General features: G+C 41.6%; 1 protein-coding gene across 4 annotated transcripts in view; it reads right to left on the bottom strand.

Annotated features, from left to right (window-relative positions):
* LOC115203335 (protein unc-13 homolog C) overlaps window positions 1–21,015 on the bottom strand; it is a 201,369-nt gene that overhangs the window by 159,472 nt on the left and 20,882 nt on the right. For 3 of the 4 annotated variants that reach the window (XM_029767944.1, XM_029767947.1, XM_029767948.1), the window contains exons 5-7: window positions 16,104–16,109; window positions 14,610–14,681; window positions 637–856 (exon numbers count right to left, since the gene is read on the bottom strand). In XM_029767944.1, the coding sequence (XP_029623804.1) occupies window positions 637–856; window positions 14,610–14,681; window positions 16,104–16,109 (298 nt within the window). The remainder of the gene's footprint in view (window positions 1–636; window positions 857–14,609; window positions 14,682–16,103; window positions 16,110–21,015) is intronic. The other variant, XM_029767945.1, reaches the window with a different exon arrangement.

Raw genomic sequence — 21,015 nt, 5'->3', positions numbered from 1 at the left:
GCAGGCTGGGAGGCAGAGAGTAATGTCATACTGAGAGCCAGAGGAGACACCCTCCCTGTAAGGCTGGAGACAACAGCTGGATACGACACACACACACACACACACACACACACACACACACACACACACACGCACGCACGCACGCACGCACGCACGCACACACGGCAGCCTGTGTATGCTATATGGAGTAAAATGTCCAATGGTGCTGCAGTAAACAAACAAACAAGCTGTAAAAGCAGGCATCTGCGATTCAGCACCACTGAAGTGGACAGCAACAGAATCTGGATTCTGAAGTTCAGCACCACAGAACAGTGGACAGTGCTCACATAGCTCCCATTGTAAATAATATGGGAATCAGTTGCAACTAAAGGAAGATAGAACTCTCCCATTGTTGCTTTAAACCACATATGAATGCATATTCTGTGTATGTGTTTGAGTGTGTTTGCGTGTGTGTGTTTGCGTGTGTGTGTGTGTGAGCCTGTGTGTGTGTGTGTGTGTGTGTGTGTGTGTGTGTGTGTGTGTGTGTGTGTGTGTGTGTGTGTGTGTGTGTGTGTGTGTGTGTGTGTGAGCAAGTGAGCGAATGGGAGGGCAAACCTGTGTTTCTGGGTGTGAGCCTGTGTGAGTGTATTTCCTTACTCTGTAGACAGTCAGCGTTGAGTAGATCCTGACACTTCTCGTGGCATTTGACACCACACTCAGAGCAGCGCATACCCTGCCTGGCGATGCCCCACAGCAGGCCCTCACACTCGTGGCAGTAGGTTGGGGCGGTGGCCGTCCACACTTCAAAGTTATGAGGCGTCGTAGACGAGATGGGATAGATCAACGCCTGCAAAGTCTTCCTAAACACGTGCAGTTTCTGGAGAGGAGGAGAGAGGGTGGAGAGGAGAGGAGAGGAGAAGACAGAGGAGGAGGGAGAAAGAGGGTGAGAGGAGAGGAGAAGAGGGGAGAGGAGAAGAGGGCAGAGGAGGGAGAGAGGGGGGTGAGGAGAGGAAAAGAGGGCCGAGGAGGGAGAGAGGGGGGAGGAGGGAGAGAGGGGGGAGAGGAGAAGAAGGCAGAGGAGGGAGAAAGAGAGGGAGAGGAGAAGAGGGCAGAGGAGGGAGAGAGAGGGGGGAGAAGAGAGGAGAAGAGGGCAGAGGAGGGAGAGGGGGGGAGGAGGGAGAGAGGGGGGGAGAGGAGAGGAGAAGAGGGCAGAGGAGAGAGAAAGAGGGGGAGAGGAGAAGAGGGCAGAGGAGGGAGAAAGAGAAGAGAAGAGAGACAGAAGGAGAAAAATAGAGAAGAAAAGAGAGGGAAGAAAGAAAGTAGGTGGGATTGAGAGGTCAGATGTCAGATTATAAAACAGACACACAAACACGCACACACACACCCCTGGAGGTAAAGGGAGAAGGTCTAAGGCCAGAGGTCACTATAAAGGTCAAATGTCCCCAGGGTCAGTCCAGTCTCATTAAAACCTAAATGAGCTATAACACTGTGTTGCTTTAAACCCCATCGCTATAGGCTACCTTCTAATACGATAATAATGGCTGCGTCCACAACACTAAATTCCCCTTATAGTGTACATTATGCTGACCACACACAGCTTTAGGCTGCTTTTTAATGCTATCCTATGCTCCATATAGTGCACTACAAGTAGTGTGTATTATGCTGACCATACACTGCTATATGCTACTTTCTAATAAGGCTACTTTCCCAACAAGATCTCACGGTTTGACCAATTTTAGTTCAGATTCTGACGTTTGTCCACATTTCTCCAAACGTCAAATTTCAAAGTTGCTCCAAACATCCCATTTCTAGGTGTTTTGGACAGCCTGGGTTGCTCCTCCTGATATTCCTAACTGACTTGCCTCATTAAATAAAGGTTAAATAAATAAGTTAAATAGAAGCAGCACACTGGGTTGCACCACTGCTGTCACTGGTGCCTCGCGGCTGGTTAAGTTTAGGTATTAATTCCTAATGGTTAAGTTAAGGGTTATGATTTGGGATAGGGTTCAAACAAAAACAACTAAAACAAGTGTCTATCAATGGGATTGGACAAGCGACCCTCGGACCCAGAGCACTTGGCTTACACCTATCCGCCACCCCTGTCTACAACGCCCTTGCAAAACCAAAGCCTTCTTGATGATAATAGCGCTCACCGTTGCCCCTAGTGGCCGGTTTTGAAGGCATCTCCCCATGTCCTGGGTACATGGACAGACTTCAGATTTCTAATTGGCTCTTGAGCAACCAGGCTGACTTTTCAGTCCATAATGATATGCTAGTCTCCATAATGTGCACTCTAAGTAATGTGCATTATGCTGAACCTCTACATTACAGTCATAGGCAACTTTCTAAAGGGCTATGTGTCCATTTTAACCATATGAACCATATTCTCCGTGTAGTGTACAGTATATAGGGGCAAGGGTGTCATTCCATTATTAGTGTTGAAAGAGCATCCTTTAGCTAAGTGGCTCAATGACACCAGTGTGTTTTATTACTGCACAACTCAACCATGTTCTACCAGAAATCAAAGAATAAAGGAACAATGTATCAGCTAAGACCAGGAACACACACTTGTGTATATCAACCAAGCACTGCATGCCATAGCCTCAGCCTTACTACTACAGCCACACAAACACCCTGTTTTGAATGAGTGTGAGTTGATTTGGGTTTGTTTATTGATTGGCAATATTAAATGTATATTCCTGTGTCTTTCACTGCTGATAGGTGGAGAGGTCAGACATATGAATGCCCCTAGTCCACCATGTGGTCCACAGACTATCAATCAGGCTCACACACTCACTCATGGACGCATGCACTAGCACACACACACACACACACACACACACACACACACACACACACACACACACACACACAGACACACAGACAGACAGACAGACAGACAGACAGACAGACAGACAGACAGACAGACAGACAGACAGACAGACAGACAGACAGACAGACAGACAGACAGACACAGCACCACCTCTAGCCTTTTGGGGGCTCTAACCGAGATTTGGTTTTACATTTTTGTAATTTAGTAGACGTGCTTATCCAGAGCGACCTACAGTTCGTGCATTCATCTTAAGATAGCTAGGTGGGACAACCACATATCACAGGCATAGTAAGTACACTTTTCCTCAATAAAGTGGAAGTGTTGGTTCAGGAAAGTTACAATAGTTTACAAGTTTACAAATAGTTTTCAGTTGTCAGCACTCAAACAATGAGATGCGATGTGTGCTCTAAACACCTATTGGCTAGTTATTCTGTATTTAAAGAAACGGGCGGGGTATCGGTTGAGCCTGCTGAAACGATTGGATTAGATCAAGCCGCTCTCCCTCTGCTCTCATTTCCCCAGACCGACAAGCGCTACTCTGTTTCACTCACTCACAGTCACTCATCTTCCCTTCTCCATACATCGTGTGTGAATCAGAATTCATAGCTAGTCATTGTTGTTCCATCTAGTTCATTCCTGTCGACTTTGCTGAGGCCATATGGTTGTTTTTATCTGACTACTGTGCATTGTTTAGTAGGCCTACTTTGTCTGTCTTTATAATTATTCCAATGCTGGCGACGTCTGTCGTTATGTCGTGATCCAAGCCCATGCTTGCTTGCTATAATTATTTATTCTCCTCAGGCATGTTTTTCTGAGCGACAGATCATTTGAAAATAAAATGACAAATCTAGACAGTTTTTTTATTGTACAAATGTTGATGCATAAGTGTCGGGAGAGAAGTGTTGCTCCTCTCGATGGTGAATCAATAGATGGGGCAAGGGAATTAGCCTACCTTCATCTAAATCTGTGTCTGGAACAAATGCAGGCAGTAGTAGCTAGCCATGCACTAGGCTATTTATTAGCCTATTTTGTTGATAATTGAATAGGACTAAGTAAGTAAATGACCATTTTCATCTGTCGGGGTCGTTTACCTTTGAACAATGTGTGTGAATGAGTGAAGGAACATAACAATGTACTCTGAGCTGTGATAGCTCAATAAAGTATAGGCTTTACCGGCATTTAAAGCTCATTTCTGGGTTTTCCGATCACAAGTGGATCTGATTATGAGTATCAAATGTGATAAAACGGACACGACTACCAGTAGGGCGAGATCAGCACACATCTAATACCTACCTCGGCCAAAACATCAGCACCACAGGTGACTTCCATAAAGCTGTGAACGATCTGAGAGACAAGACCAGAAGGGTCTTCTACGCCATCAAAAGGAACATACAATTCTACATCCCAAATAGGATCTGGCAAAAAATACTTGAATCAGTTCTAGAACCCATTACCCTCTCAGACTGTGAGGTCTGGGGCTCGAATACCAACCAAGATAGCACAAACTTGGACAAAAAAACTAATTGAGACTGAATGCAGAATTCTGCAAATACATCCTCTGTGTACAACGTAAAACAAAACATAATGCATGCAGAGCAGAATTAGGATGATACCGGCTAATTATAAAATATAGAAAAGAGCCATTATAAGAATGTCCAAACCTTCCATAACAAGGCCATCACCTACAGAGAGATGAACCTAGAGAAGAGTCCACTCAGCAAGCTGGTCCTGGGGCTCTGAACATAAACACAAACAGACCCCACAGAGCCCCAGCACAGCAACACAATTCGACCCAACCAAATCATGAGAAAATAAAAAGATAATTATTTCCAATATGTCAAGTAATTAATGAAAAAACGAAGTAAACTGGAATGCTATTCGGCTCTAAACAGAGAGTACACAGTGACAGAATATCTAACCACTGTGACTGACACACAATTAAGGAAAGCTTTGACTAAGTACAGAGCATAGCCATGCTATTGAGAGAGGCCGGCGTATACCTGACTCTTGAGAGAAGACAGGCTATGTGCCCACTGCCCACAAAATGAGGTGGAAACTGAGCTGCACTTCCTAACCTCCTGCCAATGATGATATCAGAGACACATACTGTATTTCCCTCAGATTACACAGACCCACAAAGAATTTGAAAAAAAAATCACATTTTGATAAATTCACATATCTATCTATTTGGTGAAATAACACAATGTGCCACCACAGCAGCTAGATGTGTGACCTGTTGCCACTAGTGAAACACAAATGCCATTGTAAATACAAACTAAATGTGTCTGTCTATTTATTTTCCTTTCTTACCTCAACTACACTGTATATACAAAAGTATGTTGACACCCCTTCAAATTAATGGCTTAGGCAATTTCAGCCACACCCATTGTTGACAGGTGTATAAAATCGAGCACACAGTCATGCAATCTCCATAGACAAAAATTGGCAGTAGAATGGCCTTACTGAAGAGCTCAGTGACCGTCAGGATGTCACCTTTCTAACAAGTCAGTTCGCCAAATTTCTGCCCTGTTAGAACTGCCCTGGTCAACTGTAAGTGCTGTTATTGTGAAGTGGAAATGTCTAGGAGAAACAATGTCTCAGCCGCGAAGTGGTAGGCCACACAAGCTCACAGAACTGGACCGCCGATTGCTGAAGCGAGTAGCATATAAAAATCGTCTGTCCTCGGTTGCAACACTTACTTCCAAGTTCCAAACTGCCTCTGGAAGCAACGTCAATACAATAACTGTTCATTGGGAGCTTCATGAAATGGGTTTCCGTGGCCAAGCAGCCGCACACAAGCCTAAGATCCCCATGCGCAATGCCAAGTCTCGGCTGGAGTGGTGTAAAGTTAGCTGCTATTGGACTCTGAAGCAGTGGAAATGCGTTCTCTGGAGCGATGAATCACGCTTCACCATGTGTAAGTCCGACGGACTAATCTTGGTTTGGCGAATGCCAAGAGAACGCTACCTGCCCCAATGCATAGTGCCGACCATAAAGTTTGGTGAAGGAGGAATAATAGTCTGGGGCTGTTTTTCATGGTTCGGGCTAGGCCCCTAAGTTTCAGTGAAGGGAAATCTTAAAGCTACAGCATGGAATTATATTCTGTGCTTCCAACTTCATGGTAACAGTTTGGGGAAGATCCTTTCCTGATTCAGCATGACAATGCCCCCGTGCACAAAGCGAGGTTAATACAGAAATGGCTTGTCGAGATTGGTGTGGAAGAACTTGACTGGCCTGCACTGAGCCCTGACCTGAAATGGAACGCCGACTAAGAGTGTAATCTTTACTGTTCATTTCTGATTGTTTATTTCACTTCTGTTAATTATCTATTCCACTTGCTTGGGCAATGTGAACATGTTTCCAATGCAAATAAAGCTCTTTGAATTGACGTGCGCGCATGCATGTGTGATGTGTGTGTGTGTTTCGCTGTGATCAGCCGTGCTGCTGGAGAATGAAAGCAGAGGCTTGAATCCCTAGCGAGTGTTGCCAGCCACTGTTCTGAAAGAATCAATGGGTGCAGTAAATTTGCCTTTTACAGTGTGAGAGAGACGTAGAGAGGTGACATACTGCCCTCCCTGACATGACAATGATTTCGCTATTGAGTACTTCTCCTCCCTCTCTCCCTCTTTCTCTCTTCCTCTCCCAGCCTCCTCTCCTCCATCCCTTCCCTCCCCTCACTCTAATATAAATTACTGTACTCCCTCCCTCTCTCTCTCACACACACACGCACGCACGCACGCACGCACACACACACACACACACTGGTCTCGCTGCTGATGTAAGGTGGTGCTGTTGTAGTCAGCCTCTGCAGGCCACCACAGAGCCTTAATGACAACAAGTCTTACAGGCCGTCCAGCAATCCTCACACACCCACTCACATACACTGGGTCCTGAGAGAAATGACTGGTGTTTAATCTGAGGAGGTTGTGAGGAGGCAGCTGCAGAGAAGTGATCTCTGTGACATCACATGGCTCCTGGCCAGGCCAGGAAACCCGCGTCATCATCACATCTACTGGCTGGCTGCTGAGCCGCATTACACAGGGACGTAGGACACACACACACACACACACACACACACACACACACACACACACACACACACACACCACAGAGCGGGCTGCTGATATAGCCCAGAGGAGAGCCCTGGATAAGAGCATCCCCCTCTACCCTTTTCCCATTCCTCTTATATTTTATGCCTGCAATTTTAATTCCCCTCCTCCCTGTGCTGTTTAATACAGGCCTGTCAGACGTGGATAAGTATCAGGTGAGTCACATCCTCACTGTAACTTTTAAGAACAAAACTTGCCGGCTACCAGCTGTCTGCATGTCTTTTAGCTGCTAGCTATCTAGCTGCTGTATTTTTTTATTTTTTTTTTGTAATTTTTTTATTTTTTTAAGGGTTAAACATTAATTCTATTGCAAATAGCTATGACCCCCCTTATATATATTCATGTTATGACATGAAAACAATTGCCATATTATTATAAATGACTTATCAACAGCTGTAACACATTTTTCAGTGTAGGAAATCCTCACTGGAACTAGTTTATAGAAAGAAACATTTGCATATTCCCGTTAGGGAATAACTTCACTGTGAAGTACACATATGCAATAACTCATTTTGCCCTTGCACTCCTTGTAAACAACAAAAATGTTGGTATAGGGTCACGTCTACAAAACTCAATGCATTGTGTTCTTATAGATTATTGTTTTGGGAACAGAAAAGTGTATTGAGATCGTCCTTTTCCACGATCAGCAGAATGTGAACCCAGTTCCATCTCGCTCCACTGTTGGCCAATGGGCTTTCTCTCTCTTCATATTTCAATTCCTCAGATTTATACATCCGGTGAAACATATTTTGGTGTTTTTACGTGGTCTTCTAGTATTCAGGAGTCTTTTTGCACATCCGGTGAAACTTCATTTTTTATTGTTTTTTATTTTTTATTAAAAAAAATAAAAAAAATGATTATGAACACAACAAATACAAAAAAAACAGAAACATACAAACAAGAGTACATATTAATTATATACATATTAATTTTCAATTTGTTAAATACTTTTATGGTGTGTATTGCTTTTTGTTTTTACATTTACTGATCATTTCAAAATAATATTTAAATTCTATCTTAAATAATGTGAAAAGGGGTGTGTTCTCTGCCCACTTCATTTTATGGACAAAGAATCTTCCATGAAAGATAAACAAATTAACAATGAAAGTTAAGCCAGGGTCCATATCATTTGGTTCAAAATAAAACATAATATCAGAGTCTTTCAAATTAACATTAATAGTTGTTTCTTTTAAAATAAAATCTTCTAACTCACTCCAAAATCTTCTGACATAAGAGCAGTCCCAAAATAAATGGTCAAGAGTCTCTGGGTCACAATCACAAAATACACATTTGTTATCAATAGCTATTTTAAATCTGTGTATAATAAAGGTCTTTACAGGGTAGATTCTATGAATGAGTTTGTATGATACTTCTTTCACCTTATTAGATATACAATATTTACCAGATAACAACGAAACTTTGTTCCAGTTCACTTGTCCTAGGGCTGCATTCCAGTACATTTTAGGAGAGGCTAATAGTAACATATTGACATAGTTTCCATATATACATGTTATTACATTTATAGTTTAAAATGTCAATTCCTTCTAATTGTATTGAGGCTACAAAATCCTCAACAGTTGCACTTGGAGTATTGTTATATTCTCCTAAAAGAAGAATAGCACATTGAGGGACAGCTCTAACAACAATTTGATACACCTCAGGAGTGAATGTAACATTGTGTGTTCTAATAAATTCTGGATAATCATATAGTTGTCCATCATTGTTCAGTAATTGTTTAACCCAAATAATGTTGTTGTCAAACCAGTTCTGGAAAAACAAAGACTTGTTTTTGTATTTTATGTCTTTATTATTTCAGATTGTATACCTATGAGGGGAAAAATTGTGTTTGTACATGAGGTTCCAAGTTATAAGTACTTGTTTATGAAAGTTTGCAAGCTTAATAGGGATTTTACCCATATCAAAGTTGCATTTGAGTAAGAATTCTAGACCACCAATTTGTTGGAATATTCAATTAGGGATGATATTCCAGATGCAATCCTTATTTCTTAAATAGTTTTGCATCAATTTAATTTAAAATATTATATTAGAGGTTTTAAAATCCAGAGCATTCAACCCTCCCTCACCTTGGGTGCTACATATTACCGCTTTTCTTAAATAATGGGTTTATTCCTCCGTATGAAGTTAAATCATTTCGTATCAACCATTTTAGTTACTGACAGAGGAACATCCAAGGCAAGGGAGGTATAAAGTAATCTGGACAGACCTTCAGATTTTGATAAAAGTACACGTCCAGATAAAGACAGATCTCTTAATAACCAGGAGTTAAATCTCCTTCCAATTTTCTCTACAATAGGAGAGAAATTTAAGTTGGCCCTTTCTTTCTCATCTTTGCTAACTGTATGTAATATGTGATCACATCTTTTACAGGGATATTACATACTGAGTTTAAGTCACATATTTTCAATGCAAATAATTCAGATTTCCTAATATTCAGAGATAAACCTGGTACATGTGTGAAGGCATTAATACACTCAATAGCTTTCTTGACTTCATTATGATCTTCCAAAAAAATTGTGGTGTCGTCAGCCAATTGTGAACATTTTATCTCTTTGTCTTGTATCTGAATACCCCTAAAACTATCCTTATTTATATGAAGTGCCATAACTTGTGTGACCAATAAAAATAAGAAAGGAGAAATTGGGCATCCTTGTTTAATTCCACGTCAAATGTCGAATCTTTGTGAAGTTCCATGGGATAATTTAACAGTGTAACGCGGGTCGTCTAAAGGGGACCAAGGCACAGCGGGTAGAGTGCTCATATTTACTTTTAACGAATATACTTAAACAAAAACAACAAAACGACTGACAACAGTTCCATCAGGTGACATACACTAAACAAAAAACAACTACCCACAAAACCCAGGAAGAAAAACCCCTACTTAAATATGAACTCTAATCAGAGGCTACGAGGATCAGCTGCCTCCAATTAGAGATCAACCCAAACAATCCCAACATAGAAGTAGAAAAACTAGAACTTAAACATAGAAATAGAAAACATAGAACAACCCAAAACACCCCCAGTCACGCCCTGACCTACTCTACTATAGAAAATGACTTCTTGCTAGGGTCAGGACGTGACAAACAGAGCTGTTACTATTATTGTAAAGTGTCTTAATTACATTTTGAAAATGTTGACCAAAACCAAAAATCGAAGAGTTTCAAAAAGAAAATTATGTTCAACTGTATCAAATGCCTTGTAAAAGTCTACAAATAAAATAAAGCTATCTTCCATAATGTGCTCATTGTAGTCTATCAAGTCCAATACTAGTCGAATATTATTACATATATGTCTGCCCTTCATAAAACCAGACTGGGTATCGCCAATGATTTGGTCAAGACCTTTTTTAAGTCTTTCTGCAAAGAAGGATGCAAGTATCTTTCCATCATTGTTCATTAATGTGATTGGTCTCCAATTTTCTAACATCATAGAATCTTTGTTTGGTTTGGGTATTACAGAAATTAGGCCCTGTGTCATAGAAACAGGCAGGACCCCTAAATCAATTGCCTCCTTAAAAACATTAAATATAAATTCAATATTCTCCTGAAAATGTTTATAGAATTCACTGATAATGCCATCATTCCCTGGAGATTTGTTCTCTTTTAACTTGCTGATACATTTTTATATATCATTAATAGCTAGCTGCTGTATCTCTGAGAGAGAGAGAGAGAGAGAGAGAGAGACAGAGAGAGACAGAGAGAGATGTTAAACGTCTACCGTATATGTATCATGTTATGTAACATCTTGGTCTAATAATGTGTCATGGCAGTCTTCAGTGGATAGACATCAGAATCTGACGTGACAGTGCCTAAGCATTAGCTCAGCGGGCTAACAGTCTTGTGGCACGAAGATGCATGACATTGGTTCAAACCCATTTTGTCACACACATATGTTGTTGATCTGTGGGTAAGGCCTATATGTGAGCTTCCTTGGATAGATACCCTGTTTGGTAATGATTTACTTTGACTACATCCATAATGCGATTATTACACATCTATAAGCATTTCATGAACGCGTTATAACAGGTCCCAACCACATTATTAAAGGTTAACAAAATATATCCATAGCCTATCTACAGCGCATTCATGTCATGCTATGCAAGAGCTCATATTTAGGTATCTTAATCGATACATCATTACAATAACAGAGTAGTGTCATCATTTTGGCTGTTCTCAAAAGTGTGCTTCTGCCATACCAGCGTGGCAGAATCTTCAAGCAGCATTGAAAAAGAGGAAGGTAAATCATGGGCCTATACCGGCCGGTGAGGGAAATGGACCTGGTGCAGGCTATATATCAGCATCATTTTCAAAACATGGTTTGGACTTTTGGCATATTCACTAATACTGGTATGGAAGAAGCACACTTCTGATAACAGACATAATGATGACACTACGCTGTCATTGTTATAACGTATATATTATTAAGATACTTAAATATGAGCTCTTGCATAGTATGACATGAATGCGGTATAGATATGCTATGGATATAGTTCATTAACCTTTAATATTGTGGTTGGGAGCTGTTATAACAAGCTCATGAAATGCTTATAGATGTATAATAACTGGATATGTAGTCAATAATTACCAACTACGGTAGATATCAACTTGGCAAGTTCCCCAACGCCAGTGTATATCATGTCAAATCAAGTCAAATTAAATGTTATTTGTCACATGCGCCGATTAAACAACAAGCGTAGACCTTACAGTGAAATGCTTACTTACATGCTTTTAACCAGCAATGCAGGTTTAAGAAAAATACCCCCAAAAATAAGCAATAAAGTAACAAATAATTAAAGAGCAGCAGTAAAATAACAATAGTGAGGCTATATACAGGGGGTACCGGTTCAGAGTCAATGTGCGGGGGCAATGTATTGTCTAGTTAGTGTGCATTTTTTATATGTAGAGATGTACAGTTCTGAAGATGGACACACAGACAGTCATCCTCGGCCTGATCTTTCTGCTCCAAAAAGCAAAGCAGAGAGAATTAAAGAGAGAGAAAAGAAAAAGAGAAAGAGAGAGAGAGAGAGAGAAGAGAAAAAGAGAGAGAAAAGAGAGCAAGGCGCTAGATAAAAGAGACGGAGAGAGGGAGAGAGAAGAGAGATAGAGATAAAAGAGAGGGAGAGAGAGGGAGGGCAAGCAGGAGAGAGGGAGGAGGGTAGTTGGCTAAAACATCTGTCCTGAGTGGACTAGTTTGTCAATCTCCCTGCTGCTGGATTAATGACATCAGAGACACCCGACTGGCTCACTGTGACGCCGTCACTGTGTTCTCTTCTCCTCTCTTGCTTTTTTTTCTTTCCTCTCCTCCTTCTCTCTCATCCGTTTCTCAATCCTCTCCCATGCCCCTCTCTTCTCTTCTCCTCTTCTCTCCATTACTACTCCTCTCCTCCTGCTCTCCTCTTATACCCTCTCCTTTCCTCCCTATCTCCTCTAATCTATCTTCCCTCTTTCCTCTCTCCTCTCATCCCTATCCTCTTCCTCTCCTTTCCTCCCTATCTCCTCTAATCCCTCTTCCCTCTTTCCTCTCTCCTCTCCTCCCTATCTTTCCTCTCCTTTCCTCCCTATCTCCTCTAATCTATCTTCCCTCTTTCCTCTCTCCTCTCCTCCCTATCCTCTTCCTCTCAGCAGCATATGGGTGTTTACAGTGTAATGTTCTTTTGTCAATTTAGCAGATAAAACACCAACATCTGCTCGCCCTACTTAAAACCACAAAAGGACTACTACTCCCATATGCAGCTACACTCGGGACTACAAATCCCATTATATGCAGCTGCATTTAGGACTACATTTCCCATCCACAGCTACACTTGGGACTACAGATCCCACAATCTGCAGCTACACTAAGGACTACAGATCCCATAATATGCAGCTACACATGGGACAACAGATCGCACATTCTGCAGCTATACTCTGATTAACCTTTACAGGATCGGTGACCCGACCTCAGACAGTTGAGCCAACGTAGGCTAATGTGATTAGCATGAGGTTGTAAGAAACAAAAACATCCCAGGACATAGACATATCTGATATGGGCAGAAAGCTTAAATTCTTGTTAATCTAACTGGACTGTCCAATTTACAGTAGCTATTACAGTGAAATAATACCTTGCTATTGTTTGAGGAGAGTGCACAGTTATGAACATGAAAATGTATGAATAAACCAATTAGGCACATTTGGGCAGTCTTGATACAACATTTTGAATAGATATGCAATAGTTCATTGGATCAGTATAAAACTTTGCACATACACTGATATCTAATGGCCATCTAGTGGCCAAAGTCTAAACTGTGCCTAGACTACAATAATTCATTATGGCCTTTCTCTTGCATTTCAAAGATGATGGTACAAAAAAAACAAAAAACATTTTTATCTTTGTATTATCGTTTGCCAGATGTAATGTGTTATATTTTCCTACATTAATTTCACATTTCCACAAACTTCAAAGTGTTTCCTTTTAAATGGTATCAAGAATATGCATATACTTGCTTCAGGTCCTGAGCTACAGGCAGTTAGATTTGAGTTTGTCATTTTAGGTGAACATTTAAAAAAAGGGGCGGATCCTGAAGAGGTTTACACAGGGGTTTTCAAAACTCTCCTCGGGGACCCCCAGCCATTATATTTATTTGAACAATTCTAAAACTATCACACCTGATTCAACTAGCCAACTAATTATCAAGACCTTGAATAGGTTAATCAGGTGAGCTAGTTCAGGGCTACAAAAAAATTCCTAAACATCTGAAGGTCCCTGGGGAGAGGTTTGAAAACCACTGAACTACACAACTGTAATACAGTAAACTACATTACTGTAATAACAATATAATGAACATGACTTTGACAGTGTAATAACGTTACCTACAAACGTTATACGTTAACGTAATAGTTACCTACAAGAATGCCCATTTCTGTGATAGACTGTATTGTGATAGACAGCATTACTGGTACGGCATTAGTGATATTAGGAAATGTAGCATCCCATCCAACTATCTTTATTTATTTAGTGGGAGGAGAGGAATGGAGGGAGGGAAGGACATGAGGATTGCAATCAATTAAAGCAGAAAGCTCTGGAGGTCAGCGGAAAGGAAAACAAATTCTCCCTCCATCGATTAAGATGTCTTCTCTCTCTTTCTGATTCTTGTACAGCACAGCACAGCAGTGTTCATCATTAAGCAGATTGTCTCTCAGCAGCATTACTCTCCACCTGTTCATTCCTACTGTACTGACAAGCTAATATAGCTCATCTACTTTCTACAGTGATGAAACAGCCTAATCTAGTCATTTAATCTGACCATATCTATCTTCTAGCTGGACACTTCTTGGACAGTTCCAGTACAATGCCATGCAGCTCTTGTGACATTCATCTCTGAACACACACACACACTTGTGGACGGACACAATGAAAGCCCCCCCCCCACCCACAAACACACACACACACACACACACACACACACACACACACACACACACACACACACACACACACACACACACACACACACACACACACACACACACACACACACACACACACACACACACACACACACTCACTTCCTCAAACTGTGGCAGTGCTTTTGCCTTTATGCATGGCCATCACATTAGTCCCTCCCCCTCTTTACCCCTGGGTGATCTGATTGTCCAGTGATTTACATGCAGGCAGTGAGTGGGGCGACCTACCAGGTCCTCATTGTTCAGGGTCGATCTAGTCACCAGGGCGAACGAGATGCCTGCCTTTCGAGCAGCGAGAGTCTGGGAAAGAGAGAGAGCGAGAAAGAGAGACAGAGAGAGGGGGAGTAGACAGAGCGAAAGAGAGAGAGAGAGGGGGAGTAGACAGAGAGAGAGCGAGAGAGGAGGTGTAGACAGAGAGGGAGAAAGATAGAGAGGGAGAGGAAGAGAGAGAGAGAGAGAGAGAGACTAAATTAATGCAACTAAGAACCATGACACAATATTAATAATCAAATGAAGTGGTTTTCTAGCACTGCAATAGGATTGTCACTGTCCTTTAGAAGCAGGTCCATTGGGGGGGGGGTCATACCTTCTAATGCTGAACTTGACTATCGTGTCACTGTGGTATCTGCAATACAAATAACTGTCTGCTCCTCACTTTCAGCCGGTCTCTACAGTTGTAGAGCAAGAATCAGGATGCATTCCCAAGGATGCCATATTTCCTGTGTAATGTACAGTATTTTGACCTGAGCACTATGGGAGCTGCTCAAAAGTAGTGCACTCTAGGAAATAGGGTGCCATTTGGAGTCAGCACAGAGAGATTAGCCCTGTCTATATCTAATCAGTTAAACCTTACTGGAGCAAAGAGATCAAACTCATCTTCAACTACTAAATGAGTTTTGTTTCTGTGCATATTTGACATGGATTCATGACTGTGTAAGACAAACAAAATGACAGAGATAGACACAGACAGAGACAGAGAGAGAGAGAGAGAGAGAGAGAGAGAGAGAGAGAGAGAGGGGGAGAGAGAGAGAGAGAGAGAGAGAGAGAGAGAGACACACAGAGACAGAGAGAGAGGGAGAGGGAGAGGGAGAGGGAGAGGGAGAGAGAGAGAGAGAGAGAAAAGAACCAGCACTCTCTCAGTTTGTCTGGTCTGGGGCTTCTCTGTTTGTTGATTGGTTAATCTAGTTTGTTTAATCAGCCTGTGCACAGCCAGCCCTATCTATGCTCTCTCTGGCCTCTGGCTCTCCTTTGGGGACACTGGTGTCACAAACTAATCTTTGTCTTGTTCGCGGCCATAACAGCCAGACCAACTGAGAAGATAAGACATGGAGCAACAAAATAATAGTCTTCACGTCCCGGCACTGCCATCACAGACCCTCACGGAAGTAGACCTGGGTTCAAATGCTATTTCTTTAGTCTTTCTGGAGTGTAAGCTGGTCGGGGAATGGGGTTAGGAATTTTGGGACTATTCTATCGGTCCATTTAGCCATGCAAGCTCAATCAAGCACAGATCAACTATTTACAAATTATTTCAAATAATGTTTGAACACAGGTCTGTCACAGAAACACAGCTCTCTGTCCGATTCAGACATCTCAGGATGTCTACTACAAAGAATATACCTCTAGCGAGCTTCTTGTTAATTATCAAGGACGTAACAATAAGTGAAGACAGAGAGATATATTTTGTATAATGTTATTATTTTGTAAAGGGCTTTGACTTACCATAGCCTGATGGTTTCCACAGATGCAATGAAAAGAAAAAGCAAGAGATGCAATTAGAGGCTGTCTGTCTGGCAGGCAGACATGGGCATTATCTCAAATGGCACCCTATTCCCCATAAAGTGCACTACTTTTGTCCAGACTCTATAAGGATCTGGCCTATTGTCTATATAGTGCATTACTTTTGACTAGGTCCCATAGGGCTCTGGTCAAAAGTAGTGCACTCTTTAGGTAATAGGGTGCCAGGGCCGATAGTAGTGCACTATAAAGGGAAAAGGATGCCATTTCAAACGACGCCCTGATGTCACACAGAGAATAGCCACAGCATGGTTGAACTGAGAGCTTTATAGCTAAGATACTCTGTGACATGCATTACAAGTCAGCTCTATGGAACAATTCATCTCATTCATTGAGAGTTCTACAATCTATAGAATCATATTCTTTACATGCATTAAACATTACAGAATTGCACCCATGCTTGGTATTTGTAGTGTTGGTCTAGGTACATGTATAGGTCCAGGTGTTTTGTTTCCTGACCACATGACCTGACCAGGAACAAAACTACAGCTAGCTACAGTGAGGGAAAAAAGTATTTGATCCCCTGCTGATTTTGTACATTTGCCCACTGACAAAGAAATGATCAGTCTATAATTTTAATGGTAGGTTTATTTGAACAGTGAGAGACAGAATAACAACAAAAAAATCCAGAAAAACGCATGTCAAAAATGTTATAAATTGATTTGCATTTTAATGAGGGAAATAAGTATTTGACCCCCTCTCAATCAGAAAGATTTCTGGCTCCCAGGTGTCTTTTATACAGGTAACGAGCTGAGATTAGGAGCACACTCTTAAAGGGAGTGCTCCTAATCTCAGTTTGATACCTGTATAAAAGACACCTGTCCACAGAAGCAATCAATCAATCAGATTCCAAACTTTCCACCATGGCCAAGACCAAAGAGCTCTCCAAGGATGTCAGGGACAAGATTGTAGACCTACACAAGGCTGGAATGGGCTACAAGACCATCGCCAAGCAGCTTGGTGAGAAGGTGACAACAGTTGGTGTGATTATTCGCAAATGGAAGAAACACAAAAGAACTGTCAATCTCCCTCTGCCTGGGGCTCCATGCAAGATCTCACCTCGTGGAGTTGCAATGATCATGAGAACGGTGAGGAATCAGCCCAGAACTACACGGGAGGATCACGGGAGGAATGCTGCCTATGACCCCAAGAACACCATCCCCACCGTCAAACATGGAGGTGGAAACATTATGCTTTGGGGGTGTTTTTCTGCGAAGCGCATTAAGGTCCTGGAGTGGCCTAGCCAGTCTCCAGACCTTAATCCCATAGAAAATCTGTGGAGGGAGCTGAAAGTTCAAGTTGCCAAACATCTGCCTCGAAACCTTAATGACTTGGAGAAGATCTGCAAAGAGGAGTGGGACAAAATCCCTCCTGAGATGTATGCAAACCTGGTGGTCAACTACAAGAAACGTCTGACAGAGGTGATTGCCAACAAGAGTTTTGCCACCAAGTACTAAGTCATGTTTTGCAGAGGGGTCAAATACTTATTTCGCTCATTAAAATGCAAATCATTTTATAACATTTTTGACATGTGTTTTTCTGGATTTTTTTGTTGTTATTCTGTCTCTCACTGTTCAAATAAACCTACCATTAAAATTATAGTCTGATAATTTCTTTGTCAGTGGGCAAACGTACAAAATCAGCAGCGGATCAAATACTTTTTTCCCTCACTGTATCACCGCTAACGCCCAGAGTCTTTCCTGGTCATGGCTTGTGGTCTGGGAAGAACTCCTGGCCCCATCTCTGTAGGATGAAGCATTTCATCATAATATTTCCGCTGTCACTTCTGCACGTTAGTTAGTCTGGTAGACACACCAACAGACGAACACCAAACAGGACAAACAGGTACACGCAGGTACAGGTACGTTTACAGTGACGCCAGCTGGACTTTACACCACTGACTCATACACAGTACACTAACTAACTAACATGTACATTACATAGTAACATTAATATCCACTAAACAAGAGTGTTGGGAGAAGATAGATAGATATAGTTAGATAAATATCCTTATACTAGGGCATTAGTAGGCAACCCTGGTCCTGGAGTGCCACAGGCGCTTCATGTTTTTCATTTAACCAACCTGGAAGACCAGGTGTGTAATGGTTTTAGGCAATCACTGAACTGATCAGTTAGCTCAGTTGGTCAGGTGAGGTGCCTAGTTGGAACAGAATCCTGCAGTACCTGCAACACTCCAGGAACAGGTTTGTCGACCCCTGTGCTAGAGGAGAGCCTGGTGCCACATCTGCATGTGCTCTAGCCAACTCTCATGAAGTCTGTTGTCATGGCCACCATACACACACAGTATACAGTATGTTATGTTGGCTAAAGCACATACAGGTCTGGACCAAATGTATATTAGAGGAGCTTACGTTACAGATAGATAGGAAAATGCAGACATGGACAGCTGACAATATTGACTCAGTCTTTACCATCATCTAGCCCGGGGGTGGCCAATCCTTCTCCCGGAGAGCTACTGCAGGTGCAGGCTTTTGCTCCAGCCCTGCTCAAGCTAACACACCACATTCAGCTAATCGAAGGTGCCGATGAGGCAGCTGATTAGTGGAATCAGGTGTGTTGGAGCAGGGCTGGAGTAAAAAACAGTGGGCAAAGTTGGTTGATATGATGCCATCCTTACAACCAGTTTACAACCAAAACAACCTTGGTTGTAATATAGTTGTAATGACGTCATATTGGTTTAAATTACATCACAATAACCAGTTTGGTTGTAATCTTGTTTTATTGAAACAATTTCAAAGATTTATTCCACTGGAAAAAAAGTACTTGTTGTAATATGGTTGTAATTACGTCACGCTGATTGAAATGATGTCATTACACCCAGTTTCTAACCTTTCAACGAGTTTTGCCCACTGGGAAACCCAACCTAACCTCTTGATGTAAATGTGTCTTTATATGTAGAATAAACGTGCAGACAACACATTTCCCCCTTTCCTACAAGGTCGTGCCCTGCACACATTTTCGCCTGGAGGTTGGGTTGGGGAAGCCTGCATGCCCAGTAGGTCTCCAGCCAGCGGGCTGTCCGGCCCAGGTTTAGCCATGTCAACAGCCCAGCTATGGTAAAGATCCATGGGGCATCCATGACCATGGTGTTGTGTTGGTTCAGCCATGTTTGGGGCAGCCATGGGTTCTGTAAGCAGGGGAATGTCACCTCTACATGAACCCAGAGTGTTGATGTAGGTGTAAGTGGTCAACATGCACCGCTATTCTGCTCGGGTTGCTGCAGGCATTATCAAGTAACAATATAATCTGAGTCAGGCATTACTAGTACATATTAAAACCCTGAGTTCGGATGTTACTGAGTGTGGAGATATTTATGGTTAGCTAAGAAGTCATTTTAAATATCTATTTAAATGTAAATATGTTTTGCATCCCACTGTGATTGGTGGGGATCCCTCCTGTCCCAGCCAATCAGATCGCTGTTGCTGCCCTGAAGCAATCCCACAGCCAATGGGGGACATCGACAGAGGAGAGACATGAGAGGGGGGACCAATTAGAACAGTGATGACTGACTTCATACGGGGGGGGGGGGGGTAAAAGGTTCTTCTTACAGTGTTGCTTTTACAATGATTTAAAAGCCTCAGAACAGTTAAATCAGAAGTCAATGAAGTCCTCAGATAGATATATTTTTGGGTTGAGTTGTCAACATTTCAAATAATATGACTTAATTGTCTTGTTCGTTCAACTCCTGCCTGCCAAGCAGTTAAAATATCAAAGTTTGAGCTTGGAGGGTTCGCCTGAAATCTGACAACTCACTGAAAAATATCCCCCATAGCTGTTATGGGTCTGTGTAAGGAATGGCAAATATCAAATATCCACTCAAAACCCCAGAAACAACAACGACAACCTCATACTCACCAAGACATTGTTGGTTATTAATTTTCATGAGAAATATGGACAAATACAGCATCAACTCATGTTCTTCACTGTGTTATAAACAGTTATCAGAAACTATATAAGCCTTAAATTAACATCAAGCTAATATATTATAATTTCGACCAGATGTACTTTTTCGCCAGGAATGAAATTGAAATATTGTACTTGGATACTAAGAGCTCAGAGTATGTGTTTCATAAAATTCCCTTTATGGTTATTATGATCTATGTTAAAGGTTATATTGTATGTATAATATCTCAATAGGGTGGTAAGAAATCGAACCTGATATGGAAGATAATATATGATGAATCATGAAAACCAACACTGAAGCACAAGAAAGACACTACTACTCCTACGACCACTACTGCTACTACTACAACAACAACTACTACTTCTACTACTACTACTACTACTACTACACTGCTATTACTACTGCTACTGCTACTACTGCTACTACTACAACAACAACTACTACTTCTACTACTACTACTACTACTACTACACTGCTACTACTACTGCTACTACTACACTGCTTCTACTACTGCTACTACTACTACTGCTACTACTACAACAACAACAACTACTACTACACTTCTACTACTACTGCTACTACTACTACTGCTACTACTACTACTACTATACTGCTACTACTACTGCACTGCTGCTACTACTACTACTACACTGCTACTACTACTATTACTACACTGATGCTACTACTACTACTATTACTACTATACAGGTACTAATAATACTAATTAATACTACTACTACTAATACCACTACAACAACTACTACTACATTGCTACTACTACATTGCTACTACTAATACTACTACTACTACTACACTGCTACTACTACTACTACTACACTGCTACTACTACTACTACTACTACTACTACTACTACTGCTGCTGCTAATATAACTACTACTACTACTACTCCTA

This window comes from Salmo trutta, chromosome 12 (assembly GCF_901001165.1).
Source record: "Salmo trutta chromosome 12, fSalTru1.1, whole genome shotgun sequence".
Taxonomy (NCBI): Eukaryota; Metazoa; Chordata; class Actinopteri; order Salmoniformes; family Salmonidae; genus Salmo; species Salmo trutta.
The sequence above is the reverse complement of the archived record's forward strand: the minus strand, read 5'-3'. Positions and strand labels throughout refer to the sequence as shown.